Here is an 18,467-nt window from a genome sequence, read left to right as displayed (position 1 = left end):
CTTGTTCAAAGTCTTACAAACATAAAATTTAAAAAGTTCTTACAAATAACCAATCTGTTAGAGATACTTACTTTAATTTTTTCTGCTAAAGCGGATGTTATATTGATTTCTCTTTCTCCTTCATCATACATTTGAAAAATAAGATTACGCATAATATCACCTGCTATCCAATTAACCTCATCCTGATGTTTGATCTGAATTGCCTTTTGTCCTTCCACACTGAATATTTGTAGTCTTGCAACATGGCTACTGGGAAGTAACTTAATAGTCTTCTCCACAGGTGCCACATCTTTACAACTCTAGGAAGAGAAGAAAACACAAACACTGAGTGATATCTGTACTGAAATCTTACACTCCTGAAGAATGTACTTTCAATATTAGGGAAGACCATCTCATACATTGTTATACTCACAGGTTTTGTCATTAAGATGGCATTGTACTATTAATAATTCCGTATGTTATACCATCAGGTTATAAACGACAGTGGCCACATTCTTGAAACAAAAACAATTATATTTGGACTAAAAGGATTCCCTTCCTCTTTTTTATTTTTTTATTTTTATTTTTGAGACAGAGTCTTGCTTTGCCTCCCAGCTGGAGGGCAGTGGCGCGATCTTGGCTCACTGCAACCTCTGCCTTCTGGGTTCAAACCACTCTCCTGCCTCAGCCTCCAGAGTAGCTGGGATTACAGGCGACCACCACCACGCACAGCTAATTTTTGTATTTTCAGCAGAGACGGGTTTCACCATGTTGGCCAGACTGGTCTCAAACTCTTGACCTCAGGTGATCCACTGGCCTTGGTCTTCCAAAGTGCTGGGATTACAGGCATCAGCCACTACACCCGGTCCCTTCCTCTTATTTCCAAGTTTCTTTAAAAGTATTGCCAACTTGTGAAATTTTAATTATGTTCATACTCTGTTAGTATTTATGAATAAGAATAAAGATGTAAGAAATTAAGAACTTTCTACAAAATCAGAGACTCCATAAAATATATTATTTAATGATAATAGATTACATTAAGCTTTCAGTATTTTTTCAATTCATAACACATTGGGGTAAGTGATCAAGGTTGTTTATAGCCAAAGAAGGACTCTAGACGCCCTAAAGACAACTGGTCAATGTATCGGCATATTTACAATTTATTATTGGCACACCAGTGTTCTATAGATCAAAGAAAAGACCTAGATTATGCTATATAAATTGATTTTAGGCACACAAAATTAAAATATTACATTATTATTTCATAATCTAGTTAGTCTATTCAACAGCATACACTAAATTTAAAACAAGTTTAAACATAAAATACCTTTATAATCTTACCTAACTCATGTCTCCTTCCTCATCCAGTTGTAGCCATTTAACTTATGGAAGACTATCCATGTGAGTGATATTAAAAATTCCTACCTCACAGAATGTCAGGCACACAACCATCTTCTGTTGTATCTTATTTGCTTTACTCCTAAACTCAGTTACTGCCATTGGATAACATTTTCTAACTGCATATTAGAGGATTTCTGTTGGCATTCGTTTTAATTGACCTGAATTCTTGGTCTTCTGCTGATTGGTCTGTAGTATTTACGTAAGTCCTAATGCCTGCTGCTCTTGCCTCCAAGTCCAGATTCCTCCCTAATTCATAGTCATCTTTTGCAAGAAAGTGTGCTCAAAAGTATGTTGCCCATATTATTGCATAAAGAAAATGCATAAAAAATACTTTAAGGTTATCAAATATAACCAGCTTAAAAAGAACTGGAATGAAGAGTCACCTCATTCTAATTCAAAAAGTAAAAGACATCTTGTATCCATTTGAGGTTCAAGCTATGTTAATAACTGATGTATAATTAGTAGGAAAGTATAAGTTAATCAACCAGTTAGATTATCTATCACCATTATCAATTACTAAGAAATCACATTTAAGTATTTTACTTAAGTATCTGTACTCAGCAACCTTAGAAGTTTTACTTAAGTATTTGTTATCCCACTCCACAACCTTAGACTGTTTACAGCTTCTGCCTCCATGCTGGCTTCGCTATCAGCCATGATGCATCGCCAATAAAAAGTATCCTACTGGCACATGATATAGAAATCCCTTTGTGGGCCAGGCGCAGTGGCTCACACCTGTAATCTCAGCACTTTGGGAGGCCGAGGCGGGTGGATTATGAGGTCAGGAGATCAAGACCATCCTGGCTAACACGGTGAAACCCCATCTCTACTAAAAATACAAAAAATTATCTGGGCGTAATGGCGGGTGCCTGTAGTCCCAGCTACTTGGGAGGCTGAGGCAGGAAAACGGCGTGAACCCGGGAGCGGGAGCTTGCAGTGAGCCGAGATTGCGCCACTGCACTCCAGCCTGGGAGACAGAGTGAGACTCCGTCTCAAAAAAACAAACAAAAAAAAGAAATCCCTTTGTGTAAAAATACAAATAAAAAGCTATGTGTGTATAGAAAATTATATACACAAATTAAAGGTTTATATGTTCTTCTGTGGTGGTTTAAATGGAGATATTTACCAAACTTTCTAAAACAAATGAGAACCATAAAAAGCAAAAGGGCTAGGCACAGTGGTGCACGCCTGTAACTTCAGCACTTTGGGAGGCCAAGGTGGGAAGACTGTCTGTTGCCAGGAATTTGAGATCAGACTGAGCAACACAGCAAGACCCTCTTTCTCAAAAAATAAATAATAAATAAATAATCAGGTGCATTGGTCCTTGTCTGTAGTCCCAGTTACTTGGGAGGCTGAGGTGAGAGGATCACTAGAGCTTAGGAGTTGGAGGCTGCAGTCAGTAAGTCATGATTGTGCCACTGCACTCCAACCTAGACAACAGAATGAGACCCTAACTCTTAAAAAAAAAAAAAAAAAAAAAGCAAAAGAATAAAATTATGTATTTTAATAGAAGAAAAATATTTTAGGGAAATATAAATCAGTAATAGTTTCAGACACTATAATAAAGACACTGTAAAAATCAAGACAATTACTAATATTTGACACAAATGTTAAAATAGTCATTATAGCATTTCATATTGCCTTTGCTTTGCTTTGGCTGAAAGAACCACAAATACCTCATTTTAGAAGTTAACAATTTTGCAAAACATGTTATTAAGCAGTTGAAGACTATTTGTATGAAGACTCAATACAGTATCAATGAGAAACAATAATAACTTACAGGTATTTCAATTCTTGCTTTAAGCATCTGGTCTTTTTTAATATTCTGAACTTGAATTGCAGATCCTGTTAAAATACTGGTTCCGGAACTACTGCAATCTACAACATAGACTGGAAGGTTTGGAGCACCTGAAAACTATTTGAAGGATGCAAAATAATGTAAGACCCTATCAAATGTATTTGATTATTCCATAATTGTTCAAAGTTTCAAATAATTCACTAGAGCTACTATTTCTGGCAATGAATAAGAAAATTCTAAGTAAAAGTCACTAAAACTCTTGAATACTGAACAAAAACAGTAATTTTCTACTGTACTATGTAAAATTTATCTGTTTTGGAAGGAAAACCAACCTCCTCAATCACAATCCTTTTCTTTTTTACTTAACTGGATTTTCCTTTTCTTTCTGTGGTCTTTTACCTACCTTCATTTAAGCATCATTCCCAATTTTTTTTCCCCCTAAAATAAAGGAATAAAGGCTATTCCACAGGCAGAGCAGCCCATTCCCAATCTTGAAAGACATTTTTGTCTTTCTATTAATGTATAATTCATATAAAATGAGAGGGATGGAGTCAAGGAAGGAGAGGTGAGTAAACCTTCATCCACGAATTTATGAAACTGGGCACAGGTGGCATCTTTATTGGTTTAGGAATGATTAAAAAAAAAAAAGCTATTGGCAATAAGATCCCACAAATCCCTCCATGGAATAATCATTTCAGACTTAAATCCTATGTAAGATTTACTATTAAGTGGCTAAAATAGTCACTGCCACTTACTATAAGGGACTCAAAATAATCGAAGTATCTTCCAATAAGCTTACCTTACAATGAACAATCAATTTTGGTTGTGCTGTTATGTTGTCTGATTCATCTAAAACTTCCACCTGAAATGGGAAAGCTGTTCCATTTTCTATAACTAAAATTTCGGAATCAGGTTTCACTTTCAATCGACGAGGCTGACCTAACAGTAAATTATACAATGAAATACATATTCAGGTTTCAAAGACTGAAGTACTGAAATAGCAAAAGAAACAACTTTAGCATTAAAGACTCAATATTTTATAAATATTGCCAAGAAAGAAAAATACAGGCAATGTCCACGTTTAATCGGTTTCATCCCAAAATGCATAGATTCAATACATGACAAGACTTATCTCAACTGTATAAAATGCTTGGTGTCTAGGCTAAGTTTTATTCCACAAGGTACGATACAGTGATAATTCACATTAGAAATCACCTAAAATCTTTAAAAGATACTGGGGAAAAGGTATTCAAAAAGAAAAATAACGGCTTATTAAAACTATTTAACAATTTTACATGATGATTTTTCCAGCACAAGTAACTATATGTTTTAGACATTCTAAGAATTAGTTCTTGTAATGACATGATCAGGTCATTCACTTGTTAGATTGTCCACTACCTCTGACGTCATAAGCAATTAACATCACAAATTTCCTCTAAGATTAAGAAAAGTAGGCTTATATTTGTGCAGTAAGCCAGTCTGATTTGTTCCATAAACACTGATATTTTAAAATTCAATTAATGCTACATACTGATAACACAAGTACATGGAGAGAATTACTGAAAATATTTATTATACTTTGTACTAATATTAGTTAATATTCATTTATTTACTATATATGAAGTATTGTGCTAAGTTTTATTAAGGATTATTTTTACATAAACGTCACAATAATCTTAATGAAGATATTACTATTATCATCCCCATTTTACAGGGAAGGAAACTGGGATTCAGATAAATTAAGTATTTCTTCCAGGTCACCAGGCTAGTAAGTAGCAAACATAGGTTTAAATCCTGATTTGTAATTTGAAACTCCTTGACTTTTATCACTATACCATGATACTTCCTATATACCCCTCAAATAGAACTATCTAGCTACTGAGAAATATACTACTCAAATCCATACTTATTATTTAATAATCTAACCTCTAAAATAAATGAATGTTTGTTGATACGTATGATTTTTTTCTTGTACTTCCACCAATGGACCTACCTAAATTCTTTAACAATTCACACTGGAGGAAAATGTCAAACAACTTGAATTTGTGAAAGCAAATAGCTGATATGTTTCTTTTTACCTACAACCAGTAACAAGATCACATATGCACACAGATATGATTGTGGTATTGTTCATATCAGAGCTAAAACTAACATGCTAAACACTGCTGTGTTTTACAGGTGCAGGCAGTTCTTACTTGGTACAGTAGGTGTTAATGAAAACTCTTGCATATTGGAACTGTGTCCTCCATTGAGTACTACAGAACTGTGCAAGGCAAGGACTACCTGTAGTAACTCATTTAATACTCCTAACAACCCCAAGGGAGTAGATATTATCTCATTTTACACAAGAAGAAATTGAGGCATAGAACGAGTTTACCTAGACACTAACCCAGCAGGGCTGACTCCAGAATGCACTTAGAACCTCTACTATAGACTGCCTCTCAAATTACCCAGCATATTCTATCCCATGTAACTTTAATGCAACTTCATTTTCTCAAGTTATTAACTTAATAAAAATAACATTAAAATTTTTTCTTAAAATATGAAACAGTTGTATAAACAAAATGTAAAGAACAGACCCATCTCTAATAAAGCCTAATAGATATATTCCAAGAAATAGTTCCCCAAAACATTTTCAATACCCAAACTTTTCTCCCAATGTTATATTTAGAATGTCAATAACATCTTCCTAAATGTTTTCCTTTTTAAAAACTGGTCATTTCTGTTAGTGCTACGGTTTGACATTTAAATGTTATTTTCAAGATTTATACCACTACTAAAAGCCCAAAAATCTCTAACTTTATAGCATTATACTTTAACATAAGAATATTATTTTAAATAATTATGAATATTTCTTGAAATAATATTACCAGGTAGTAATTTCATTTTCAAAATCTGTGAGTCTTCTTTTAAGCCCGGCAGAGTAACCTTCAGATTATAATTCTGTTGAAAAAACCAGTAAAAATTAAACCCAGTCCTAAATACAAACTTAAGTAGTTTATCACATCAATTCTGATTTATATTTTGGTTTTATTTTCATACCATTGTAGAAATTACTTACCAATTTTATACTTACTAAAATTATCATATATGGAGTCAGAAATCTTAGAGGAAAAAAATTGATCAATATTGCTTCCTTATAGACAGTGAAATGAACAGAATTATGGTAGAACCTACTTTTCCAAAATAGGAATATCATTTTAGGATCAATTTTTCTCTTAAATTTTTATTCTCAAAAGGCATAACCTCTGAATAATTATCATAATCAAGATAGATATTATAAAACATATGAAATAGTAAAGTAGAAACAAAAATCACAAAATTTTGAAATGCAATGTGGTACTCTATATTGGATCCTGGAGCAGAAAAATAAATTAACTGGAGACCATAAAAAAAGTCCACAGTTTTGTTAGTAGTATTTTGTCGATGTGTGGATAAATATATAAAGTTCTGTCAGACATTAACAGGAAGAACTTTCTACATGCAACCTCTCTATACTATCTTCGAACTCCTTTGTAAGTTATTTCCTCTAAAGTTATTTCAAAATAAAAAGGTTTTTATAATCTAGGAATTTTTAGTAAGTTTATCTTACTAAAGTCAAATTTTCTGTGAATTTCAAGTTCTTTTTCCAGAAAAATCTGAATTCAGAAAGAATCAAGAACTCAATTGTTGACTTGATTATACAAAGCAGTATACAGTACTTGAAAAAAATACACATGCGCTGTTTTAAACATCACAGTGATAGGGAAAATATTTAAATATTTAAAGTAATGATACACTGAAAAAAAAAAATAGCTACAGTGTTCCTTTTAGTCAGTTAAGTCTATTAGCTGCTGTATAGACCTAATTGAAAAGTTACTTTATTAGAGTTTCTATCTTTAGCTTCCCTGTTTTTTTTTTTAGACCAACAAACTATGCATAGGATTCCTTCCTTAACTGTATCTCTCACCAAACACTTCCTTTTATCTAAATATCAAAGTGATATGTTTAAAGATGTGAGCTGAAGTTTCCCATATTTCTAATTGTCATTTTTGTTCTAAGAAAAATATTCAAAAGTGGACAGAAACAGTAGGAGAGACAGAGAAAAAAAAAACCAAAACGGCATAGTCCTGGACAACCGCCAAAAAAATGACTTTGAATGTGAAAGAACTGAAATAGCGATAATGGGGACAGATGAAAAATATTTAATTCATGTTTAACCAACAATAGTAGGAAATGTGCCAATTTTTCTTACAGATGTAACTGATAAGTCAGGTGGCATAATGCTGATAAATTCCTAAAAACCCAATTACTATCATCTGTTTTTTAAAAATAGGTCATTCCACTTTTCATTTACAATTTCATTCTTACCATATGAAATAAATACTTAACAAGTATCATAGGATCTATACATAATGCTTACCTTGCCTTGACAAGAGTTTACAGGGCCCTTAGCTGTAACACCTCGAATTACACAATTTGGTCCTTTGGTTATTTCTTCATAATGTAAAGATAAACCACTGGGGAAAAAAAATTATTTTTTAACTCCCCTCAATTGCCTACAAGTAAGCTGCAAATGTGTTTTTGCTTTCCTATGTAACATTGCCATGTCTATTTTTCTAATAAAATATTTTTTATATATAAAGAACTAAACAGAAAAAAATTCCAATGGATTTCTTTTACAAAGAAAACTGATCCACCAAGTATTAATAAGTGATGCCAATGGGTTAAACACTGAAAATGATACAATAGGTATAATGTAAAATTAAAATAGCACGTATTGAATTAGTAAAGATACAACGTAGTACCTAATCTAATGCTAGACCATGTATACAAGCCTAAGAAAAGGAAATATCCAAAGAAGCCAGGTTTAAGGATGTCCTCAGCATTTAACATGAATTCTTTCAAATATTTCACCAGTGGGATTTTAGAGACTTATGGGCATCTATTATTAAAACGAATGGCAATTTAGATAAAAGTCCAAATAATAACAGACAGGCTTATGAGGACATAAACCGGCGAGATCACCTAATCTACTTCCATGAGTAATATGGTTCCTAAAGCTGATTCCAAAGCTAATTTCATCAGATTTGACCAGATGTAGACCTCTGCAGTGGCAAAATTTTACTTTGTCAAAGGTAAAGGGGAAAAAAGTAAAAAATATACCATGCTGGAGAAAAGCCTAATTTTTCTGAGGAATGGAATTTAAGTGTTTACAGGTATTTTCAGAATAAACTGTAAAGCTCATTTGAAAAAAGATGTAATGTGGCACACAAGATAAAATAAATCCCCTGGGAAAGATGGCACATTAAACATATACACCTACTTTCACTGTCTCTTAAAATCCCACTAATATGACAGTAAAGGGATTTATTTTATTATTAAAGGAAAAAATAAAGAAAAAACAGAAAGGAAGCAGAGACAGGGCAACCAAACTTATCTGCTAGAAAACAGGACAGACAAGTGGCAAGTATCAGCAGTCTCCAAAAAGCTGAATCACAAAACAGAAATAGAAAAAGCTAGAAACCAACCTCTCTCATAGAGTGCCCAGGTACTGTTAAGAATTGGCAAAAGGAAAAGGTTTAAACAAACAAGCAAAAAGACTGATGAAAAGTTTAGATCTCAGATCTCCAGATCTCTCGTCTCTGCCTCTGGCAGATGAGTGAAAGATAAATCTCTGAAAAGGTTAAAACAGAAGATCTCTGAACCACGGACACGAGGTAAGTTGAGGATGAAAATGAAATACTAAAAAGAAGAGGTAATCTGGAACGAATGCATATGGATACTGAGACCTCTCCTCCCCAATTCCCACCCCAGCCCTGTTCTTTGATTAGGAACCAAACTATTCCCCGCTCCAGGCAAAAGACTGAAGATTCTTCTTTGAGGAAACTGCCCAGCCCAAGACCTAAAAATACTAACAGGATTTCCCCCAACAATGTACTCCAGACAGATCATCCCACAGTGGAGCTCACAGACAACAGCCTCTCCACACTCTTTCACCTGCATTCCAGTCTCCTACTCATTTACAAGCAGACGACCAATAACCAGATATCTCTAGAGACCAAGAACAAGCAATCGACTAAGTTGGAGACAACAGAGTATCTATATAGGCAAAAGAAAACTTAAAAAAAAAAAAAAAACAAAAACCCATTTGTTTTATCAGTGAAAACGGTACTATATTCATAAAACAAAAAGAGGGTCTTCAAAAAATTTCAGAGAACCAAAAAGAACTCATGGCAACTAAAAATACATTAGCAGAAAGGAAAAACTCAATGGAAAGGTAGTAAGCACAAGGTTGAGAACATTTATCAGAAAGTAAAACAGAAACACAAAAAGATTGAGGACATTTTTTAAAAAAATTGGGGATTCAGTACAGAAGGTCCAACATCCAATAACTAAGAACCCTAAAAGAGAAAACAGTGATGACAGAAGACACAGAATGAAGTATTTCAAATAATGAATTGAGACATTATATCATACTTGCAAAAGAACATGGAGTAAGACATAAACACCTTAATTTCAGCAATAAATTCAGTCAAAATATAAACTTCAGTGAAGCAATTTATATATGACACTAGTTACAGAGGATAGCTTGGAGCTAAATTACTCAGATATAATATAATTCACTAATATTTTAAATAATACTAAAGTTGAACACCTTACACACAAAAAAAAATTAAGCTGAAAAAAAGAGCGAATGCTTAGCAAATATGAAAGGACAAATATATATTGATCCTTCAAATTACCTTGCTTCAAGAACTGGCTGAATATCAGTTACTAGTTGACTGGTATGACCAAATTCATCCTGAAACTCCAGAGGGATATTAAATGGAACTCCAACACGACAAAGATGATCCAGAAGAACACAAGAAAATTTCTCTGGCTTACCCTCTTCAACAAAAACAAAAATGAAATGAAAAGCAAGTACATTGGTGAGAAAATCCATTGGGGGTCAAAAACAGATCCATTTCTATATGAGAAATTTTAGAAATCTATTTTAGACTATACTAAAAATAACATTTTAAAATCAGCACAAAAATTATATATTATGCAGACAATCCACTTGGGAAAAACCTCCTGAGTAGCTGGGACTACAGGTGTGTACCACTACACCTGGCTAATTTTTGTATTTTTTGTAGCAACAGGGTCTCATCATGTTGCCCACTGGTCTTGAACTCCTGAACTCAAGCTACCCACCTGCCTCCCCAGGCGTGAGCCACCATGCCCAGCTGTTGTACCTTTTTTTAAAGGCAAAACACGATATTCAATAGTTATAAAATGATATATATGATGAAGTTAAATAGAAGCTCCACACGAGAAAATATTTGCAACATGTGTAACAAGGAAAATTCAGACTTCATGAAACCCTCCTATAAATCAGCTGTTCTCAAAGTGTGGTCTCTAGTCTTGAAGTTTTAGCATCCCCTGAGAACTTATTAGAAATGCAAATTCTAGGGCCCACCTCAAACCTGCTGAATCAGAAACTCGGTGAAATTCAGCAAGCTGTGTTTCTTTTCGGGTGAATCTGATACAAACTCAAATTTGAGAACCACAGCTTTAAACTATTAAAATGGGTATAGTAAATTAACAAGCATTCATAGATAGCATACAATGTCCAATAATGGCTAGAAGAGGTACACAATCTAAAAATTAGAGAAGCAGTTTCACCACCAACTATGCTAAATAAATATATAGTTCAGCCAGGAATGAGCATGCAGTCAACTGGAACTCTCATAGTGAGAAGTGAAGGTACTTCTTGGCATAGCCTTTTGGGATGTCCACTTCTTGGTATCACCCTAAGGAGATTCTAACATATGTACAGAAAGCAGCATAATTTTTTTTTACCAAATAGCACTACGGTTTCTAATAGCCAAAAACTTGGAAACAATCAACATGATTCATCAACAGGAAACTGCTTAAACTACAGCAAACCCATCTTATGAATATATGTTCCACAGGTGTTAAAAGAACAGAGATTTATGTATTAAAAAGTCTCCTAAAACATTAAAAAAAAAGAAAACCACTCCAAGGTGGTCCTTCTTGATATCACAGCTACTTAGATTTAGATCAGTTCTCTCCAAAAACCCTGTAACAATGACTCTATAAAAGCAGTAAACAAGAAAAAAGATGAGAGTAATAGAATTGGAAAGCCAAAGACATATGAGTAAGTGTAACTGACTTAGCAGAAAGACCTAAGAACATCAAATATTCAAACAACAAAGCAAGCAGAGACCGAATCTGATTCACAGTTATCAGATGCCCAAAAGTCTCAGGGATGGCTGTAGAAAGTTGTAGTGAAACTGAAATAAAACAAGGTTAGCTGAAGTCAGTTTGAGAAACAGTTTCGCAGATCCCCATCCTTCAACGCATGGGCTAGTCAACGACCCTCCTCATCCCCAGCAAAAGATGGAAGGTTAATTCTTTAGGGAAAGAAGAAAAGGTCCAGAAGTGAGAGACACACCACTACTAAAAGTGTCACTGATCAGGCGTGGTGGCTCAAACCTATAACCTCAGCACTTTGGGAGGCCAAGAAAGCAGGATAACTTGAGCCCAGGAGTTCAAGACCAGCATGGGTGACATAGTGAGACTCTGTCTGTATTTTAAAATATAATTAATTAAATTTAAAAGTGTCATTGAAAATAGGAAAGTGTTTATTGAAAATAGGAAAATCAAGTGGAAAATTATATACTAAATGTGAGGACTCCCACAAACACACACAAATGGTCTTTCCCAGCTTGGTTCCCAAAATGCTGGCAGCTACGTCTTTACCCTTTTAGCAGGTGACTGAAAGGCTCCACTCTGGGGAATGGAAACAGCCAAAGAGACAAGACCTAAAAATTCTCGTATCATAACTTCCCCCAAGGAAATTTAAGTTTTTAAGTGCCCTATTCTTCAATGTAAGCAAATCACTAATTATATAAGAGAATATCTAATAAAGACAAGAAGGAAAAAAAGCAACATGGAGGAAACAAACTATGAATCAGGAAAAATGCTATAAAAAAAAAACCCACTATTATTAATATCCTCAAAGAATAAAGATACTAAATTCATGAAGTAGGAAGAGAATGCTTAAGGAATTGTTTAACAAGATTATTTTAAAAGAGATTTTAGAAACTAAAAATGGTAGCAAAAAGGAAAAAATAGCATAGAACATCAAGCTGTTAAGAAAATCTCCAATACGGTAGTAAAACAAAACCAAGAGATGGCAAGTAGGGAAAACAAAAATAATATACCAATCCTGAAATCCAACATCTTAACATTAGATGTTTTAGAAAAAAAGAACAGGCTGGGCACAATGGCTCAAGCCTGTAATCCCAGCACTTTAGAAGGCCGAGGCAGGAAGATGGCTTGAGGTTAGGTGTCTGAGGCCAGAATGGGCAACATAACATAGCGAGACCCTGTCTCTACAAAAAAATGTTTTTTAAAAATTAGGGCCAGGTGCGGTGGCTAACATCTGTAATCCCAGCACTTTGGGAGGCCGAGGCCGGTGGATCACCTGAGGTCAGAAGTTCAAGACCAGCCTCACCAACATGAAAAAACCCCATCTCTACTAAAAATACAAAATTAGCTGGGCATGGTGGCGCATGCCTGTAATCCCAGCTACTTGGGAGGCTGAGGCAGAAGATCCACTTGAACCTGGGAGTCGGAGGTTGCAGTAAGCCGAGATCACACCATTGCACTCCAGCCCTCCAGCCTGGGCAACAAGAGCAAAACTCCATCTCCAAAAAAAAAAAAAAAAAAATTAGGTGCAGTGAGCTGCAATCACACCACTGCACTCCAGCCTAGGCAACAGAGCAAGACACCATCTCCTAAAAAGACAAGAGGCCAGAGGTGATGGCTCATGCCTGTAACCCGAACACTTTGGGAGGCCAAGGAGGGCGGATCATGAGGTCAGGAGTTCGAGACCAGCCTGGCCAACATAGTGAAACACCATCTCTACTAAAAATACAAAAAACTTAGCCAGGTGTGGTGGTGGACACCTGTAATCCCAGCTACTTGGGAGGTTGAGGCAAGGAGAATCGCTTTAACCTGGCAGGCAGAGGTTGCAGTGAGCTGACATCGTGCCACTGCACTCCAGCCCGGGCAAGTGTAAGATCCCATTGAAAATGAAAGAAAGAAGAGGGGAGAGGGGAGAGAAAAGAGGAGAGGGGGGGGAGGGGAAGGGAGGGGAAGGGAGGGGAGGGGAGGGGAGGGGAGGGGAGAAGAAAAGAGAAAAAATCAAAGTGATTCAAGAAAAATTCCCAGAAAATAAAACAGAGATTTCCAGACTGAAAGGGTCTATGAGGTACATGGCTGGATGATACTAGATAAAAACAGGCCCACACTAAATCATACAATTGAATATTTCAGAAACTGGGATTCCCTAAACACTTGAGGATTAGGGAACAGAGAACATTTTGGGGGAGGAGGGGCCATAAGCCAAGGGTCAGGAATCAGGACAGTTTTAGACTTTACCAGCAACAATGAAAAGTAGAAAACAATGTCTTCAAAATTCAGAAGGAATATGATTATCAAGCAGACTTATAAAGCTATTTAAAAATCAAGATGGGCCAGGCGTGGTGGCTCACATCTGTAATCCCAGCACTTTGGGAGGCTGAAGCGGGTAGATCATCAGACGTTATGAGATCAAGACCAGACTAGTCAACGTGGCGAAACCTTGTCTTTACTAAAAATACAAAAAGCCAGGCACGGTGGAGGGCACCTGTAATTCCAGCTACTTGGGAGACTGAGGCAGGAGAATCACTTGAACCCAGGAAGCGGAGGTTGCAGTGAGCCGAGATTGTGCCACTGCACTCCAGCCTGGGTGACAGAATGAGACCCCAACTCAAAGTAAGTAAGAACAAAACAAAACAAAACAAAACAAAATAAAATAATAAAATAAAATCGAAATGGTTACCCAATGGTTCAAACATCTTTTACTGGCTTATCTCTCTTTTCTTTTTGGATTTAAAATGCCATCTTTAGCATATATAATTATATATTACTGTTTTGCTTACCTTTAACAGAAAACTTAATTGCTTTAGATGGTAGCGGTCTTCCTGCATAAGTGTCTGCATTACTTTCATTCAATACAACTTGTAATTTCAAGGTATAATTCCCCAACTTCTGAAAGTTTTCTGGATAAATTAAGAAGAAATTAAAAATCAAGTCAACACAATACCAACGTATTTTTTAACATTCAGAATAAGAACTCACCCATTTTTTTAAACCAGTAAGGCCATTTTCCTCCATGTTGACTAATATGCGAAATAATCTCTTTATTTCCACTTGAAGCTTAATAAAAGAAAAAAGAAACAATACTGTCTTGAGAAATTTAACATAAAACATGAAACATGCAATGTCACATTGGCACCAAATACCTATTTGCTGTATTTTAAAACCTGCTTTGAAGCTTCAAAAGATCTAACGCTATCCTATGAAAATGAACAGCAATAATAAGTTAACCCTTCAATTCATTAAAATCTCTTTATTTCAAGTCTTTACTTGTAAACTCTTTCACTTTATTTAAAATTACTATTTAAAGAGAAAGGAAGACAACACAATAGACAAATAACACGACCTCTCCAAAAAATTCCTTATTTATTGCCCACTCTAGAATTATATAATGTGGCCGGGCGCGGTGGCTCAAGCCTGTAATCCCAGCACTTTGGGAGGCTGAGACGGGCGGATCACGAGGTCAGGAGATCGAGACCATCCTGGCTAACACGGTGAAACCCTGTTTCTACTAAAAAATACAAAAATCTAGCCGGGCAAGGTGGCGGGCGCCTGTAGTCCCAGCTGCTCGGGAGGCTGAGGCAGGAGAATGGCGTAAACCTGGGAGGCGGAGCTTGCAGTGAGCTGAGATCCGGCCACTGCAGTCCAGCCTGGGCAACAGAGCAAGACTCCGTCTCAAAAAAAAAAAAAAAGAATTATATAATGCAAATATTCAAAAACCCAAAATTTTTTAAAAGGCAATTCATGAACAAAACCGAAATGTTTATCAAGTAGGTAACATGACCACACAGACCAAAAACAGGGAGAGAGAGAAAAGTAGTCAACCTTACCCACCTGGAAACAGTACAATAGTGTATTCAAACTGTGAACTTTTATCTAAGAAAGAACACAGGAGTTCAACATAAAAGCATAACAGGCCCAGTGTGGTAGCTCATGCCTGTAACCACAGCACTCTGGAAGGCTGAGGCCAAGAATTTGAGACCAGCCTGGGCAATATAGTGATGGCTTGTCTCTATAAATATTTAAAAATTAGCCGGGCATGGTCCGGCTAATTAGTCCCAGCTACCTGAGAGGCTGAGATGGGAGGACTGCGTGAGCCCAGGAGGTCAAGACCGCAGTGAGCTATGAAGGTACCAGTCTGGGCAACAGAGCAAGACCTTGTCTCAAAAAAAAAAAAGCAAAAGAAACTTTGGATACTTTGAACACTTCAGTAGGCAACAGCACTGCATGTCCCATGAAAAACTGGGAGTGAATCCTCCGTGTGAGAAGGGGAGAGAGCAACTGAAGCCAGTGGGAGCTCCTTGGCCCTACTAAGCACTGGATCTGACTTGGAGAGCACTGGGGAGAGTGGGAAGTGCTCCACTCATACTCCTAGACCCAGTGGGTGCAAATAGAAGGAGGCCATTCCCAATCCTAAGTCACAGGGGGCTGCACAGAAACCTGCCAGCCAGCATAGGTGGCAGTCACTCGTATGGAGAATCTCCAGACTAAGATTTGTGATCTGTTACTGAGGAGAGCAGCCTCCACAACCAGAATTGAGAGGCAAGCGTAACATGGGCCCCAGCCATGGGTAAGAGAATTGGGGGCCCCTGCTTTGCAGAGCCAGACTGGGAGGGGTATGGCCTGGAGCCTGGTTTTTGTCCCTGGCAGAAAGTTTTGCAGCCTGAGGCAGATTCACAATCTGAGGACAGACTGCCTGGGACTTGGCTGGCTATTTCAGCTTGCTGCCAATAGCAGACGGTAGGAGGGAACTCAACCAGGTCAAAACTGTAGAGAACCAGGTCCCACTATCACCTGCCAGGTTGTAGAGCCCTAGCAACCCCACTTTCCCCGTGCTGGATCTTTGGCAAGGCATTGGTTGCTCTGCTCCTCCCTGGAGCATTGCTTCAGGGGCCTGAGAACTACCTTGCAACCCCTGCAAGGGCTGGTGCTTGTGTCCACTGTTGAGGTGGCCAAAATGCAGGATTCTCCGGCCCAGCCCTGCCTAGCTCTGTCCTCCCCAACTGCCTCAGGGGCAGAGCACAGGACTGGGACCCCTGGAAGTTACACAGCCCAGTTCATCATCTAGGACATCAGAGTACTTCTGGTTAACAAAGGTAACCCATAAATGCTACTACAACAGCTGCATCCAGCTCTTACCTTCTAGCACCACATACTGGACAGGAGGACAACCTGCACAGCCCATTAAAACATCTGCTAAAACAATCGTGCAGTGCTCAGGAAGGAGACAAGCTCTGCCACCACCTCTACTACCACAACTGCCCATACCACTGCAGCTACACAGGAAGTCCTGAGACTGCCCACCCGCCCGATACATTACTACAATAGCCAGCATTGCAGAAAGCCACCACGCTAAGGCTATTTATAAACAAGGAAATCATACGTAACTTATGTCACTGAATACACCCAAGAAGCAAAGTCAAAAGAATCTATTAAACATACATCATAGACACATTGTCAAGGAAAAAATAAGTCCTGCCCCAACAAAAGTAAATTCAAAAATAAAAATAAGCAACTACTACTCCAGATGCAAAGGAAATGAGCCCAATACAGAAAATATTTTTTAAAAAGGTGCTATGACAGTTCCAAAGCAACACAGTAATTCTCTAACAATGGATCCTAACCAAAAAGAAATCTTTGAAATATTAAATAAAAAATTCAAAATACTGATTATTTTATTTCTTGAGATATGGTCTTGCTCTATTGCCCAGGGTGAATTTCAGTGGCACAATTATAGCTCACTGCAGTCTCATGGGCTCAAGTGATCCTCCCACCTCAGCCTCCTAAATGGCTGGGACTACAGGTCTGCACTGCCATGCCCACTTGTTAAATTAAAAAAAAATAATTTTTAGAGAGAGTGTCTCACTGTTTTGTCCAGGATGGTCTTGAACTCCTGACATCAAGCTATCTTCCCACTTCAGCCTCCCGGGATTACAGGCATCAGCCACCATGCCCAGCTAAAATACTGATTTTTAAAGAAGCTCTATGAGATACAGGAGATATCTGAAAACTAATACAAAGTAATAAGAAAATGAAATTCAGGATATGAACAAGAAATTTACCAAAGGCAGAGTTTTTTATTTTTTAAAAAAGGAACTTCTGGAATAAAAAAATTCATGGAAGGAATTGCAAAATACAGTTGAAAGCAAACAATGGACTAGACCAAGCAGGAGAATCTCAAAATGTGAAGATAAATCTGTTGAATTAATCAATCAGACAAAATAAAGAAAAAAGAATTGTAAAAAATGATCAAAGCCTTCTCGAAGTATGGGTCAATGTAAAATAGTCAAACCAACAAAATCCTAGGTAATCCCAAGGGAAAAGAAAAAGCAAAAACTTTAGAAAACCTATTTGAGGAGGCCGGGCGCGGTGGCTCACGCCTGTAATCCCGGCACTTTGGGAGGCCAAGGCGGGTGGATCACGAGGTCAGGAGATCGAGGCCATCCTGGCTAACACGCTAACATGGTGAAATACCGTCTCTATTAAAAAATACAAAAAATTAGCCAGGCGTGGTGGCGGGTACCTGTAGTCCCAGCTACTCAGGAGGCTGAGACAGGAGAATGGCGTGAACCCAGGAGGCAGAGCTTGCAGTGAGCCGAGATCGCACCACTGCACTCCAGCCTGGGCAACAGAGCAAGACTCCGTCTCAAAAAAAAAAAAGAAAGAAAAAAAAGAAAACCTATTTGAGGAAATAATTGTCGAGGAAAACTTCCCTTGTCTAGCAAGAGATCTATACACCCAAAGAATCAGAGGCTCAAAGAACACCAGGCAAAAACACTGCAAGAAAGGCCTCACTACAATATATAGAAATTTGACTGCCTAAGGTCAATGTGAAGGAAAATATCCTAAAATCAGCAAGAGAAAAAGCATTCAGTCACCAGTAACGGAAAATCCATTAGACTAACAGTGGATTTCACAGCAGGTACCTTACAAGCTTAGTAGAGACTGGGATTTTATTTTTTCTGTTTTTTACAATCCTGCTCCATCTGTAGGATTCTGTTTTCAAAGTGCTGGGGGTGGGGAGCAGGAGGACTGTCAACCACAAATTTTATGTCCTGCTAGAATAAGCTTCATAAATGGAGGCAAAATAAAGTCT

The 18,467-nt window shown here is 37.2% G+C and overlaps 1 protein-coding gene across 2 annotated transcripts in view; it reads right to left on the bottom strand.

Annotated features, from left to right (window-relative positions):
* The window catches only part of SMCHD1 (structural maintenance of chromosomes flexible hinge domain containing 1), a 150,458-nt gene that overhangs the window by 73,097 nt on the left and 58,894 nt on the right, over positions 1-18,467 (bottom strand). For both annotated transcript variants that reach the window (XM_050767418.1, XM_050767419.1), the window contains 8 exons: positions 14,354-14,431; positions 14,155-14,274; positions 9,904-10,048; positions 7,581-7,677; positions 6,049-6,121; positions 3,978-4,117; positions 3,161-3,295; positions 72-299 (listed from right to left, as the gene is read on the bottom strand). In XM_050767418.1, the coding sequence (XP_050623375.1) occupies positions 72-299; positions 3,161-3,295; positions 3,978-4,117; positions 6,049-6,121; positions 7,581-7,677; positions 9,904-10,048; positions 14,155-14,274; positions 14,354-14,431 (1,016 nt within the window). The remainder of the gene's footprint in view (positions 1-71; positions 300-3,160; positions 3,296-3,977; positions 4,118-6,048; positions 6,122-7,580; positions 7,678-9,903; positions 10,049-14,154; positions 14,275-14,353; positions 14,432-18,467) is intronic.

This window comes from Macaca thibetana, chromosome 18, assembly GCF_024542745.1.
Source record: "Macaca thibetana thibetana isolate TM-01 chromosome 18, ASM2454274v1, whole genome shotgun sequence".
NCBI classification, from domain to species: domain Eukaryota; kingdom Metazoa; phylum Chordata; class Mammalia; order Primates; family Cercopithecidae; genus Macaca; species Macaca thibetana.
The sequence above is the reverse complement of the archived record's forward strand: the minus strand, read 5'-3'. Positions and strand labels throughout refer to the sequence as shown.